Source organism: Arvicanthis niloticus, chromosome 24, assembly GCF_011762505.2.
Source record: "Arvicanthis niloticus isolate mArvNil1 chromosome 24, mArvNil1.pat.X, whole genome shotgun sequence".
In the NCBI taxonomy this organism is placed as follows: domain Eukaryota; kingdom Metazoa; phylum Chordata; class Mammalia; order Rodentia; family Muridae; genus Arvicanthis; species Arvicanthis niloticus.
In genome coordinates, this window is record NC_133432.1 from 38,809,269 (window position 1) to 38,823,825 (window position 14,557).

Consider the following 14,557-nt stretch of genomic DNA (forward strand, 5'->3'; position numbering starts at 1 on the left):
GGTAGAGAGCTTGCCCAGCATTCATGGATTCATGGGTTTCAGTTCTCAGTACTATGCCACTGTGCCACACTGCACTGGGGGGATGTAGAAGTTCAAAGTTATCTTTAGGTAGACTTGAGGCAAACTTGGGTTACATGACACTTTGTTTCAAACAAAGAAATAAATAAAATAAAAGCAAGCGTGCTGTGTTGCAGATTTGCTTTAAACTCACTACATAGCCATAGATTATTTCCAACTCCTAATTCTCCTACCTTCACATCCTGAGTGCTGGGATTACAAGTTTGTAGGAGTGCACACACATGCGCGTTCGCATGCGCGAGAACACACACACACACACACACACACACACACACACACACACACACACACACACAGAGTGGATAAAACATTTCTGTAGACACTTACGGGAATTTCCTCTTTTTTGCAGACAACCTGGCAGCTGAGCTGGAGGCTAACCTTGGCCTCATTGAAGAAATTTCAGGGTTCCTAAAGATCCGTCGCTCGTATGCTCTGGTATCACTGTCTTTCTTCAGGAAGCTACATCTGATTCGAGGAGAGACCTTGGAAATTGGGTATGTGAGCCTGACTGTGTTTGTGACTGCCAACCAAGAAACTCATGAGTTAGAACAACGCAGGGAAGGGGAAGTGGCTCTCTGGATAAACTGCTTACTTTGTAACATAAAGACCCGAATTTAATCACAGGTTTAGAAAAAAGGCAGGCCTAGTAGTGTTGGAGATAGGTATATCCCTGGGGCTCCTTGGCTAGTTAGTCCTTATCTGGTTATCAAGTTTGAGGCCAGTGAGAGACCCTGACTCAGAAAACCAGGGTGGATAAGGTTTAAGGAATGGAATCCAGGTTTTCCTCTGTCTTCCACACTCATGAACACATTCATGCACATGCAGCATGCATGTTTACCCATGCATGTATGAGTGCATGCGTGTACACACACACACACACACACACACACACACACACACACACACACACGAACTTAGCGCTTTTGTTTTGTATAAGCCAACTGAACCAAAACGAAGCATCTGTTAGGTGAAAATGCCTGCGACATTTGTGAATGTCCATTTAGCAAGAAACACAAAATCTACTTTTAGAGCCTTTCTAGGGAAGCCAGAGGGTACTGGCTGGGATTTGCTAACTGAGTGTATATGTCAAAACTCCACTGAGAATGGAGTATGATAAATGCCTGGTCACAGCCATGTTTGGAAACTTTTCCTATTGGTTCTGTCAATTCAAAACTATCACCTTAAAGGGATAAGGGCTAGTTTATCCTGAAACCAGTTATGAGCAGCATGGCCCAGGAACACTGATAAAGGTTATCCCAAATTACATATTTCAGTGTGGTAACAGTCTCAGGATATTTTTATACTAATAGAACCCAAAGTCATAAACCAAGGTGCCTTTAAAATATGTTGATATGAACATCAAAGAGGTGAGTATCAGAAAACCATGGAAATCTCTGCTATAGGCCTCAGAAGGCATCTTAGTGTTTTGGTTAATGGAAGCTGATGGTTTGCTACTCTAGTACATTCCAAAAGGTTTCCATGTTAGTCACAAGGATGTTAGGTCAGACACGGAGGTGGTCAAGAGTGGCTATTAAGAGGGTTAAAGTCAGATCAGGATAAATTGTAATTAGACTTTGGACCTGCAACATTCTAACTTCTCCACGGTCAATTAAATTTTAATGAATTAATCAGCCTTGTAGAAGGTTCAACATAAGGTCTCATGTCCATGGTCCCCTCCCGCCTCTTCCCACTTCCCCCAACAAGACCTTTTGTTCACTTAGCAGAGACCGTACTTGCACTTTGTTGAGATACTCATCTTTTCTGGCCCCTGGAATTCCACCTCTTTTAGATATCCTCCCAGCCACTCCCAGGTATCCTTCCTAATTTTCCTCTTAGTCTCCATTTTTTTTTCTGAGTTGGCAATGTGGTTTCTTGGCCATGGCCCATGTCTTGGGATCTTGACCTACGTAAGCTGCAGTATTCAGCCTGGACTTCTCTCCTTTCCCACAACCCTAAGCCGGTCTCTGTAGATTGTCTCAGGTGACCTCTGGGAACCTCAGATTCAGCAAGTACAGTTCTGACCCCAGTTAGCATCCTTGTTTCTGGAATTCCCCTTTGCTCTGCTCTCCTTCAGGTCCTGCAGTCCTTGCTTAAGTTGCTCAAACAAATGGAAGTCCTGAGTGTGGTGTTTAAAAAGTGAGATGGACTCATGAGCGAGAAGTCTGCAGAGGGTCATTGAGAAATGCAATGGAGAAGTCGGATTCTGTGTTTCTTGTGGGCACAGAATGAGTGCCCTGTTCTCAGTCTCATTGCTGAAATACCAACAGCAAACAGGGAAAGGGTGAAAGGACATGCCAATCTACACTGTCTTAAGGCAGAGCCACACAACTGGGTTGCCAATATGCACCTTTAATCCCTGGACTTAAGAGGTGGAAACAGGCTGATCTCAAGACCAGCCTAGCCTGGTCAGTTGAGTGATTTCTAAGGCCAGCTGGGGCTACAGAGAGAGACCATTTCTCAAAAACCATTTTAAAAACAAAGAAACAAACAGGAATGTAACACCAAACCAAACCTGTTTGCAACCTTCCATAGTTTTTAATCCCAAAACTCCTTTCTATTTTATCTGACAGATCCTGGTCACATGGCTATTGCTGGAAAGCTGTGAGGGGGGTGGGGAAAACAGATAACCATCTTCTCAAACCTTTGTGATTGAGAAAGGCAATAGAAAAGAAGGCTGGAAAGGTGTTTGGGAACCAAGTTCATCATGCTTAAATTTATGCCCCTCAAATACCCATCTGCTTTTGATGATACTTCTGTCACAAATATCTTTTTATGTTAAAGCCAGGGCATTTTGATTGGCTGGGCTTTCTGGAACCAACCAGAGCTGTCCAGTAGAATTATAATACAAACCATGAATGAGACTTTCAGTGTTCCGGGTCCCAACTTAAAACTTACCTAGCCCATTATGTCGCAAATGTTCAAATTTAGAAGCATTAATTAAAACAACCCAGAATCATTTTTTTCATCTTTCTTTTTGTGGTACCTCTTTGAAAACCTACCTACCTCCCTATCTGTCTATATCTATCTATCTATCTATCTATCTATCTATCTATCTATCTATCTATCTACCTATCATCTATCAATAATCTGTTCAAGACTCATTTTCATTTAGCCCAGGCTAGCCTGAACTTGCTCTGATGACTTGACTTCTGATCCTTCTGCTTATATCTCCTGGAGTGTGCAGTGCTTGGATGGAGTCCATGGCCTTTGATTACTAGGCAAGCACTCTACAAACCAGGCTATGTCTCCAATGTTTTCCCCCTCTTGCAAGGCAGTTTGGAACTATTAGCCTGTTCACATGGTCCACAGGGTATGATTTCTGTATCCATCATGGAGGTCCAGGTTCTTTCCCTACTCACCACTTGCTAGTAGGCTGTTAATTGTTCCAAAACACAACTCTAATAAAACTCATCAAGAATATATAAAACCTTCCACTCTGTAATGCCCATAGGGATTATATAACCTAGAGTTTCTTCCTTCCTTCCTTCTTCCCTCCCAACCCCTCCCTTCCTTTTTCCTCCTCTTCCTCTTCTTTTCTTCCTCATCCTTCTTCCTTCCTCCTCTTCCTCCTCCTTATTTCTTCTCTCTTCTTCTTCCTCTACCTCTCTTCTTCCTCTTCTTCCTTCTCCTTCTTCTTCCTATTTTTCCTCATCATTCCTTCTTCTTCCTCCCCTTTCCATCTTCTTTCTTCCTCTTTCTCTTCTCCTTCCTTCTCTTCCTCCTTCTTTCTTCCTCCTCCTTCCTCTTCCTCTTTACCTTCTTCCTTCTTGTCTTCTTCCTTTCTCCTCATCCTCCTTTCTTCTTCCTCCCCCACTTCTTTCCTCCTTCTTCCAGAGAAGGATATATATTCATGGTCTTAGTCTAGTATATAGTAGACTCAAGGGTTCATTTCATTGCAGCTTCTGGGTATTTCCTCAAACCTGCTAGGTAAAGAACACTACTTTGCTCTTCCCCTGGGTTCAGCTCATATGGTTATGTGTCTTTAATTTTCCTTCCTCCGAAACCCAGTCTGACCCTGATCCCTGTTCCCCTCTACCTCTTTCTTCTCTTTCATATTTGCTTCTTCTTTCTTTTACAGCTCCTTCTTTTCTTCTCTTACTTTTTTTTTTTTTTTTTTTTTTTTTTTTTGCCATACCAAGAATTGTATCTAGTGCTTGGTACGTGCTAAGCAAGAACTCTACCATTATGGAGTGGGGGGTTATAGGCAGGCTCTCTACTACTGAGCTACATCCCAGCCCCTCACTGGAAGATTTTAGTTAGGTACATTACTCCTGACCCATGCCGTCAGTCCTCACTGGGGGATTCTAGGCAAGGGCTCTATCCCTTAGCCACACTCCCATTCCCTTATTGGGGGTTCTAGGAGAGTGTTCTACACTTTCCTGGCCATGTAAACTTGTCAACATCTTTGTTCTCCATATTCCCAAAGATGTGTTTTGCGTCTATATATAGAATGTATTTGATCATAATCACCCCCATCCATCCCTCTTGCTCCACATAGATCCGCCCCACCCCAACTCCCTCTCAGGTTCATTTCTTCTTTTTTAAAACAAAATTACACTTAGTGCACTCTGTAGCACCTGCCATCCTGGAACTAAGAACACTGGTTTTGAGTGACTACTTGTGTGTGTCTCTGTAGGAACTATTCTTTCTACGCCTTGGACAACCAGAACCTGAGGCAACTCTGGGACTGGAGCAAACACAACCTTACCATCACTCAGGGCAAGCTCTTCTTCCACTACAACCCGAAACTCTGCTTGTCTGAAATTCACAAGATGGAAGAAGTTTCCGGAACTAAGGGCCGCCAGGAGAGGAATGACATTGCTCTGAAGACCAATGGGGACCAGGCATCCTGTAAGTTGCTTCATTCTTATGTCCACAGTGGCTGCCCTCTGGCAGTCTCTACCCTAGCTGCTAGGAAGGTGCCATTGTTGTTTGTTGAGCTACAGCTTTCTGTGAGAGGAGTTTTAAAATACAAAAGGCAGGTGTGCATATGTGTGCATATGTGTGCTCCTGTGTGTATGTGTTCTTCTGTGTGCATGTGTGTATGTGTGTTTATGGATAGACATCCATGTGTCTGCAGAGACCAGAGGACAACCTCAAGTATTATTCCCTGGGCATCAGCCACTATTTTTTGTTTGTTAAATTTGTTTTCTGCCTAAAGCTCAATAATAATCTTTATAGCTCGTCTAAGAACTGCAGGAGTCTGTCGTTCCTACTTTTTCAGTGCTGAGGATAGAGGTGTTGCTGTGAAGAGACATTTGACCAAGGCAATTTTTATAATTTTAATTCGGGCTGGCTTAGTTTACGAAGCCTAGGCTGTTATCTTCATGGTGAGAACCACATAGGCAGAGAGACAGGCATTAGGCTGAGAGCTTATATTTTGATCCACACACAGGCAAAGGCAAAGAGAGAGACTGCCCCCCCCCCCCCCGCCCCAGACATTTGAGCCTCAAATTCCACCCTCAGTGACATACTTTCTCCAACAAGGCCACACCCCCAACAAGGCCACATCCCCAACAAGGCCACACCTCCTAATTCTTCCCAAACACTTCTACTTGGGATTAAGCATTTAAACATGAACCTGTGGGGACCATTCTTATGCAAACTACTATGCTCCACTCCCCTAGCGTAACACAAAATCCATTCAGTCCAACTTCAGATTCTCCATATTCTATCATAATCCCAACACTGTTTAAAAAACCAAAGTCTCTTCTGAGACTCAAGGCAATCTCTTTACTGTAACCCCTGCAAAATCAAAAAGTACATCACATACTTATAACATACAGTGGCACGGGATATATATTGCCATTCCAAAAGGGAGGAAAGGAACACTGAGGAAATACCAGACCACAGCAAGACGGAAGCCCAGAGGGGCAAACTGCAGTCTTCCTTAGGTAGCTCTTCCTTTCTGGCCTTGCTGAATGCAATACATTTCTCTCTTTCTGGGCAGACACCCCATAACTCTGGCATCTCCAACATCTCGGGGTCTCCACTGTCATCTAGACTTCATTTTCACATCTTTACATAATGACCTATTCTGGCCTCCATGCAGGGACCCCGCCTGTTAACTGGAGACCAAGCATTCTAACATATGAGCCTATAGGGTCATTCTCATTCAAACTACCACAGCCATGATGCTGGAGATTTTTCTCCTTCCCCTTCCTTCTTTCCTTCCTTCTTTCCTTCCTTCCTTCCCTCCTTCCCCTTTTTCCTCCCTTCCCTCACTTCTTCCTCCTCTTTCTTCTTCCTTCCTTTCCTCTCTTCCTCCTCCTCCTGTTTCTCCTCCTCCTCTTCCTCTTCTTCTTCTTCTTCCTCCTCCTAAATATGGGTTCTGTGGACAGAACTCAGATCCTCAGGCACCTGAGCATTCACCAAGTAAACTGTCTCCCCAGCCTGCCATGGAAGAATGTTGTTTATGGTTAGCTACCTTTCTTATGTAGCCCAGGGCCACCACCTACCCAGGCATGGCACTGCCCATAGTAGGCCAGGCCCTTCCTACATTAACCATCAATCAATTAAAAAAAATGCTTCACAGACATGACCATAGGCCAATCTAATGGAGGAAGGTTTTCAATTGAGATTCTCTCTTCCCAGTGTGTCAAGTTGATGACTAAGACTAGCCATCACACCTGCACATACATGAACAGGCATACATAGGTATACGTGTTCACGCGCGCGCGCGCGCGCACGCGCGCGCACACACACACACACACACACACACACACACACACACACTAGACCAAGTCGACTTGGCTGGCTTGGCTTTGGTTTTGATTGTTAGTTGAAATAAGAAGAGCTATTCCATGGCCTGGATCTTGAACAACATGAGAGTGGAGAATGCTAGTTAAGTATAAGCAGCAAGCGGGAATCATCCATGCATCGTTTTTCTCTGCTATTGACTGTGAATGATGAAAAATGACAAACGGCTTGACTTCCTGCCTTAACTTCCCTGAAATGATAATCTGACCTGTAATTGTTAATTTCCCTGAAATGATAATCTGACCTGTAATTGTAAGCCACACAAACTTCCCCTCCCTTAAGTTGCTTTTTCTGATCACAGCAACAAAGTGAAAATAGAACTTACCATCATCCTTCAATCCATCTCTCTTCCCGTAGAGGCAGGAGGTCGAATACTTTGGTCTGAAACTAACTATTCAATATTGCAATTGCCTGACTTTTTTTTTTTCTCTTGAACTTTTCTAGGTGAAAATGAATTACTTAAATTTTCTTTCATTCGGACATCTTTTGACAAGATCTTGCTGAGGTGGGAGCCCTACTGGCCCCCCGACTTTAGAGATCTCCTGGGATTCATGCTGTTCTACAAAGAGGCGTAAGTAGAAGGAGGTAGACTTTTGCTCCTTCTTGCAGAGACAGACAAAGGCTGTTAAGAAGAAGTTTAAGGAAGGGAATTTCCATCTTGGCTCACAGCTTGCATGGTGGGGGGCTCATGGCAGCAGGAACAGGAAGCAGCTGGTCACATGGCAGCCACAGGCAGGAAGCAGAGAGATGAATGCCGATGCTCAGACCATGCTCTTCTTTAAAATAAGAAAACACGTTGTATGTTCTTTTACATTTTCATACATCTCTGTAGTGTGGCGTAATCGTATCCATCCACCATGTTCTCCCTCCACCATCCCCTAGTGTCTCTATCCTGTTTCCTTCTCAACTTCATGTGCTCTCTGTGTTGTTAACAAGCCTTTGAACCCAGTAAGTGCTGCCCGTGTGTGCATGCATGTGGAGACATCCTTTAGAGCATGAGCAACCGACCAGTGTCCATGTCCCCAAAGGAGGGTGACTTTAGCTCCTTTAGTAGCTGCACACTACTTATCTGCTAGGAGAGGACCTTGGAGCCCGCCACCATCCTTGCTGGGATGTTGGTTGGCCTGATCTGGTTTAGGCAATCACAGCTTGTATGAGTTGCTGTGTGTAGCAGCCATGCCATGTGCAGGAGTCAACACTGCACAGGTCCTCCCAGTCAGCTTTTTTCTTTTCCTGTAGGCTAGAGATGGATCTATGTCCATCTCACAGTGCTGGGATTACAAATGTTCACTACCACACCTGGCCTTTCCATGGGTGCTAGGGATTTGAACTCTGGTCCTCATGCTTGTACAATCAGCACTTTGACCCCTGAGCCATCTCCCAGGCCCAGCAGTGATATGTTGTTAGCTCATGTTGAGAATATGAAATTTTCTATGGGTGCATAGAAAATGTTAGGGTGGGAAGAAAAAAGACCCATACACCCTAGCTATGCCGCAGAGTCTTAGTCGTTTATGTGGTAGGTTGAGAGCAGATAGTCAGTGACCGTAGTCAGCATCATGAGCTTCTCACGCCGCACGCTGCTCGCTTTGGAGAAGACCCACATTCCGAATTGGAAAGATGAGAAGGTTCACTTTGGAGAGGCTGGAGAGGAGGCTCAGCAGTTAAGTGTGCTTCTGTGCTTCCACAGGACCTGAGCCTGATTTCCAGCATCCAAGTCAGGCATCTCCCAACCACCAGAAGCAGGGGATCCAATGTTCTCTCTGGCCCTTGAAAGCACATACATATAATTACACACACTCAGACACACATTTATACTTTTAGAAAGTCACACGCTGTGGAATATACTTAAAACCCTAGCTCCAAAGAAACAGAAGTGGACAGATCTTTTGGGGTCTCTGACTAGCCAGAATAGCCTTTGAGGTGAATTTTAGGCCTGATAGTATTACCCTATCTCAAAACACAAGGCAGCACTCCCATGTGTATGCCATTAATCCCAGCACTGAGGAGACAAGAGGCAGTTAGACTTCTGTGAGTTTGAGACCAGCCAGGACTAGAGTCTGTCTCAACAGACAGAAAAAAACAAGGTACGTGGAACCTGATGCTGTTTTCCAGGTCCATACACATACCCCTATAAACACACACACACACACACACACACACACACACACACACACACACCCCTGCACCTGAGCACCAAATTAAATAGAAAAGAAGTGAGTTTGTATCTTGTAACTCTCCAAGGTCCCCACTCCACTTAGGACTGAGATTGACATTTACATAGTGGTAACCCACCTCTCCCTCTTATTTCTCAAAAGCCCTTATCAGAATGTGACGGAGTTTGACGGGCAGGATGCTTGTGGCTCCAACAGCTGGACCGTGGTGGATATTGACCCGCCCCAGAGGTCTAATGACCCCAAGTCTCAAACCCCAAGCCACCCTGGGTGGCTAATGCGGGGCCTCAAACCCTGGACCCAATATGCCATCTTTGTGAAGACCTTGGTTACCTTCTCTGATGAACGCCGGACCTACGGAGCCAAAAGTGATATCATCTATGTGCAAACAGATGCTACTAGTAAGTCCTGGGAGCAGGGGGTTGCTGTTGAACTGACACTATTATCTTTGGTAGGCAGCTTCCATGACAGGCTTTCTCCTGAGGTTGGCTTCTAGAGGGACTAAGTAAGGGCTGAGGCTCAGATTTTCAAATGTGATTAAACTATAACCCATGAACTACTTCAGAGTTCAAGAGTTCACTTTTGGGATGGGAAGGGCTTGGTGAGTAAGACTGTGTGATGGTCTCATTACCCACACTGAAAGCTGGGTGTAACCATGTTCATGCTCCTGAGTCCCAGGAGTTTCCATGTACTCGCCTCTACTCCCAGAGCCCTGGGGCTCAGGGACAGGGACAAGGTAACACTAGGATTTGATAGCTGCCAGCCTAGCTTCAGTTTCAATGAACAATCCTGTTTCAGAAGAGTAAGGAAGACAATGATAGAATGCAATGTCTGACTTCCTCTGCTGGGCTCTGCACATGCACAGACACCACATATCTAACACACACATACCATATGTAACATTCCACATATAACACACACAACATGTAATACACACACATGTATACACAGACACATCACACTTAACACATACCATATGCAACACACACTCACACATACGCATCTGCCCATCATGTATAATATGCACACATACCACTTATAACACACACATTGCATATAACACACATGCATGCACAAATATGCATATCCATAACACATATAACACACATATTACATATAATACTCACACAGACACCACATACAACACAGTCACAACATGTAGCACACATGCATGCACATGACTACCACATATAACATGCTCACACACCACATAAAACATATATGAACACACATTAAAACATACACGCACACATCTAACACACATATACACACATACACACATGTGCACACAGATTAACAGAAACGGGCACATACCACACTTGTAACGCATACACTTGTAGCACACACATTCTTGAACTCAGAACAGCTGTAATTATCCACAAAGGACTGTCTTCAGTCTTGGAGAGGGAGAGTCTGAGTGTGGTGGTACACACCTTTAATTCTGCCCTTGGGAGGCAGAGGTAGATGGGTCTCTGTGAGTTCAAGCCCAGCCTGGTCTATATAGTAACTACTAGGTCAAGCAGGGCTACACAGTGAGACCTGTCTTTTAAGAAGTGAATTTAATCAATAAATAACTTAATTAAAAAATGAGAGTTAGACCTGGTTATACACACCTGTAGTCTCATCATTTGGGATGCCGAGGCAAGAGAATTGCTGTGTGTTTGAGGCCAGCCTGGGCTACATATTAAGACCTTGTCACAACCTCAAAACAACAATAAAATAATAGGAAAATGTTTGGGAGGTAGAGGCAGGAGAGGATCAGGAGTTCAGGGTTATACTTATCTGCATTTAAGTTTGAAGCCAATCTGGACTACATGAGACACAGTCTCAAAAACAAACAAACAACCCCCAGAAAATAACAACAAACATGAAATTTTGGTTATCGTATGTTAGTTGTTCTATTTTATTATTGTTATTGTTAGTTTCTATTGGTTATAAATTAAGCTTAATTATATGTATGTACATATGGAAATATTGATCATTCACTGCTGTGTGTGGTTTCCAGTATCTACTGCAGTTATAAAATGTGCCACCATAGATAAAGGAGGGCTATTTTATATTTTTTCCTTCCTGTTGTGACAACGTTTCAAACATAGAGTGACTTTGTGTGAGCATCTCCCAGCCTCCTCATGGTGTGGCCTTGTTTTATTTTCATTTTTTTTCTCCCCCTTCTCTCATTTTTCTTTCTTTTTTATGGCTATAGTGTATCATGGCAACCTAGTTATATTTCTGTCAAGACTAACTCCTCTTCTTAGCTTCGTAGTTCTCAAATAGAGATGATTCTGTCCTTCTCAATGGAGGGAGGATGCCGGGCAATGGCCAGAGACACTTTTGGTGGTCACAGTTGGGAAGTGGGATGGTGGACAAAGAGTTATCCGCCCCAGATTTCAATATGCAGAGAGTTAGCAACGTCCTCACAAAGGATATAACCCTTGCTTCATCTGTTGTCCTGGGTTCTTCAACATCTCCACTCTCACCTTGTATCTAGACCAAGTTTAGTTTCTACAAACTTTTGCCTTCCTGGTACTTGCACACTTTTTGCTTTCTGCTTTGAGAAGTCCTTGTCCTCCCAACTCTTTCAGTCTCCACCATCTGAGTGCGTGCATTTGTGCATTCCTGAGTGTGTGTGTGTATACATGTGAATGTGGCATGTGTCAGAGATTGACACTAGGGTCTTCCCTAGTTTTTCCACGTTATATATTGTGGCCATGTCTCTCAATGAACCCAGAGGTTGCTGATTTTGGTGCTGAGTTTATAGGTAGGTTGTTATGGCCATTGCTGCCTGGCATTTACATGGGTGTTGGGAATATGACTTGTCTTTACACTTCTGTGGCAAGTGCCTTACCCACTGAGCCATCTCCCTAGCCACAGGTACCACCGTCCTTCAGAGAAAGATTTTAGGGTGTATCTTGAAGGATGCTGCATGACAGCTGAATAACACTATCTGGGGCTGGGGATGTGACTTGGTTGGTAGAGTGCTTGCCTAAAATGTATGAAGCCCTAGGTTAAATCCCCCAAGTCCCTCAAAACCACATAAGCCAGGTATGGTGGTGCATGTCTATCATCCCAGCACTCAGGAAAATCAGGAGTTCAAGCTCATCCTTGGCTATATCATCACTAGCCTGGGCTACATGAGAGTGTGTCTCAAAACATCAAATAAAAACAATTGGATGGTTTCAAGTGCTCTTGGTGACTGGGTTTGATTTTGTTACCCCAAATTCATTTTTTCCCTGGATTCTCTTTTGGTCCCAGGAACATCTTCCTAGTGCCCCAAACAGACAGAGCCGTGGCATCTCTCAGAGCCCAAGTCTATGCAGTAATTGAATAAATGGTGGCCACATAATCCACCTTGTGAATGGGCAGTAATCTGGTCATTCCTGCCCGGGCTGGGCAAGCATTTTTACCTGTCCCTACTTTTCTCTGTTGTTAAATAATGCTGTAGCAAACAACTATGGTGTCACCTGGGCCACTCCTCCCTGCTAGGTATACCCAACAACTTATATATTCTCCATCATGGTAAACTTGTTTCTTTTCTCCCTTACAGATCCTTCTGTTCCGCTGGATCCCATATCAGTTTCTAATTCCTCATCTCAGATTATCTTAAAGTGGAAGCCCCCCTCCGACCCCAATGGCAACATCACACACTACCTGGTCTACTGGGAGAGGCAGGCAGAGGACAGCGAGCTGTTTGAGTTGGATTATTGTCTCAAAGGTGAGGATAGGCCACTGTAATGGGGTTCACTCTACCTTGATTCTTTTATGGAGACACAGGTCTCTTTTCCTGTTTCCCGGGATGTGTACATGCACACGTGTGCACAGACATACATGTGCACACATGTGCATACTCCATTCTGTTTCACGTAAGACACACTTTATGTGTGTATGCATGTATGCACTGTGTAGATATGTATGGGTGTGTCTTTTGTGTGCACATGTATATGTAGATGTAGGTAGGTCAGAGAATAACTTTGGTATGTTCAAAAATGCTGTACATTTTGTTTTTTAAAATGTTTTGCTTGGTTTTGAGACAGTCTCATGAAGACCAAGCTGGACTTAAATTCACTATGTCGCTAAGGAAGATAGTGGATTTCTTGTACCTCCTGCCTCTACCTCTTAAGTGCTGGGATTCCATGATTATACCACAATGCCTGGTTTATACAGTACTGGGGATTCAAACCCAGGGCTGCATGGGTGCTAACACTCTCCAACAGAGATATACCCTCAACTCATTTTTCTTTTAAAAAATTAAAAGTATTTTTATTCCATTTATTTATTTATTTATTTATTCCCCTAGTCTCTGTGTGTGGTTACACATGTGCCATGACATGTCTGTGGAGGTCAGAAGACAGCTTACAGGAAGGAGTCTATTTTCTTGTCAGCCACATGGGTCCCAGGGATCAGACTCAGCTGGTCGGGCATGGGGACAAGCATGGGGACAAGCCCTTTTACCTGCTGAGTCATCCTACTACAGGGTCTGTTTAAAACAACTCAGTACAGTGCATTGAAGCCAGTGCTTCGTGCATACTAGGAAATGTTCTACCACTGAGCTACAGCCAGACCCTGGTGCAAGAGAGAGCTTGCCTCCGAAAGCTATTATCTGACCTCTACCCACTGTGACACACACACACACACACACACACACACACACACACACACACACACACACAATTTATTACAACAGAACAAAAAAAACACCACAACCCACCATCAAATCAGAAAAGGTGAAAATTTGTTGTTATTTTAGTTGGTGGATTTTTGTCTTTGATTCCTTTGCAGTTAGCAGTATCCTTAGCCTGTGACCTTGTAGAAGCAGGCCAAGGGGGCTGCTGGAGAGGTGTGGCTGAGGTCTGTGCTTGGATCCACCCCTGGCCTGGTGTCTGGTTTTGGCTAAGTCACGCAGCAAGTAGTCTGTCTCCTTTTGTGGAAAGGGGCGGAGGACAGATGATTCCTGGGAACGGCCCCAACTCTAAGATCATGTGCTATATGCATGCCTGTGACATCATCCCTGCCTGGGCCAGGATCACCAACTTGGTTTACCTCCTTGCATACTTTATATAACTTGAGAGCAAGTCCAGTCCTGGGTTCAGCTCTGACTTGTTGGTTCTGCATTTGAATGTAGGAAACCACCAGCTAGACAAAGCTATACTTTCTGTTTGTTTTGTTTAAAAACCAAAAAAACCCCCAGTAACTTACAAAAGTTTGATTGCGCTGTTGTTTGTTCTTAAGAAAGATTTCACACAGCCCAGGTTGGCCTTAAACTCATGATATACCCCAAGGATGACCCTGTCTCTGCTGATGGAGTGTTAGGATGGCAGGTGATCTCTACTGTGCCAGGTTTACTGCAGCAAACTTTCATTCTGTAAATGGAAATTCGTGATTACAAAGGCTGAGGGTATAGCTTGCTTGGTAGGAAGTTTCCTAGCAGTCAGGAAGCCTTGGCCTCCATTCCCAGCATCAGATTGTCCCAGTGTAGGGGTTCAGTCCTATTACTGCAGCTTTGGAAGGTGGAAGCAAGAAGGTGTGGCATTTAATGTCATCCCAACCTACAT

The 14,557-nt window shown here is 44.1% G+C and overlaps 1 protein-coding gene across 3 annotated transcripts in view; it reads left to right on the forward strand.

The window, feature by feature from the left end:
- Nucleotides 1–14,557, forward strand: part of Insr (insulin receptor) — a 126,236-nt gene that overhangs the window by 78,566 nt on the left and 33,113 nt on the right. For all 3 annotated transcript variants that reach the window (XM_076923818.1, XM_076923819.1, XM_076923820.1), the window contains exons 5-9: nt 428–572; nt 4,715–4,929; nt 7,282–7,408; nt 9,153–9,409; nt 12,553–12,720. In XM_076923818.1, the coding sequence (XP_076779933.1) occupies nt 428–572; nt 4,715–4,929; nt 7,282–7,408; nt 9,153–9,409; nt 12,553–12,720 (912 nt within the window). The remainder of the gene's footprint in view (nt 1–427; nt 573–4,714; nt 4,930–7,281; nt 7,409–9,152; nt 9,410–12,552; nt 12,721–14,557) is intronic.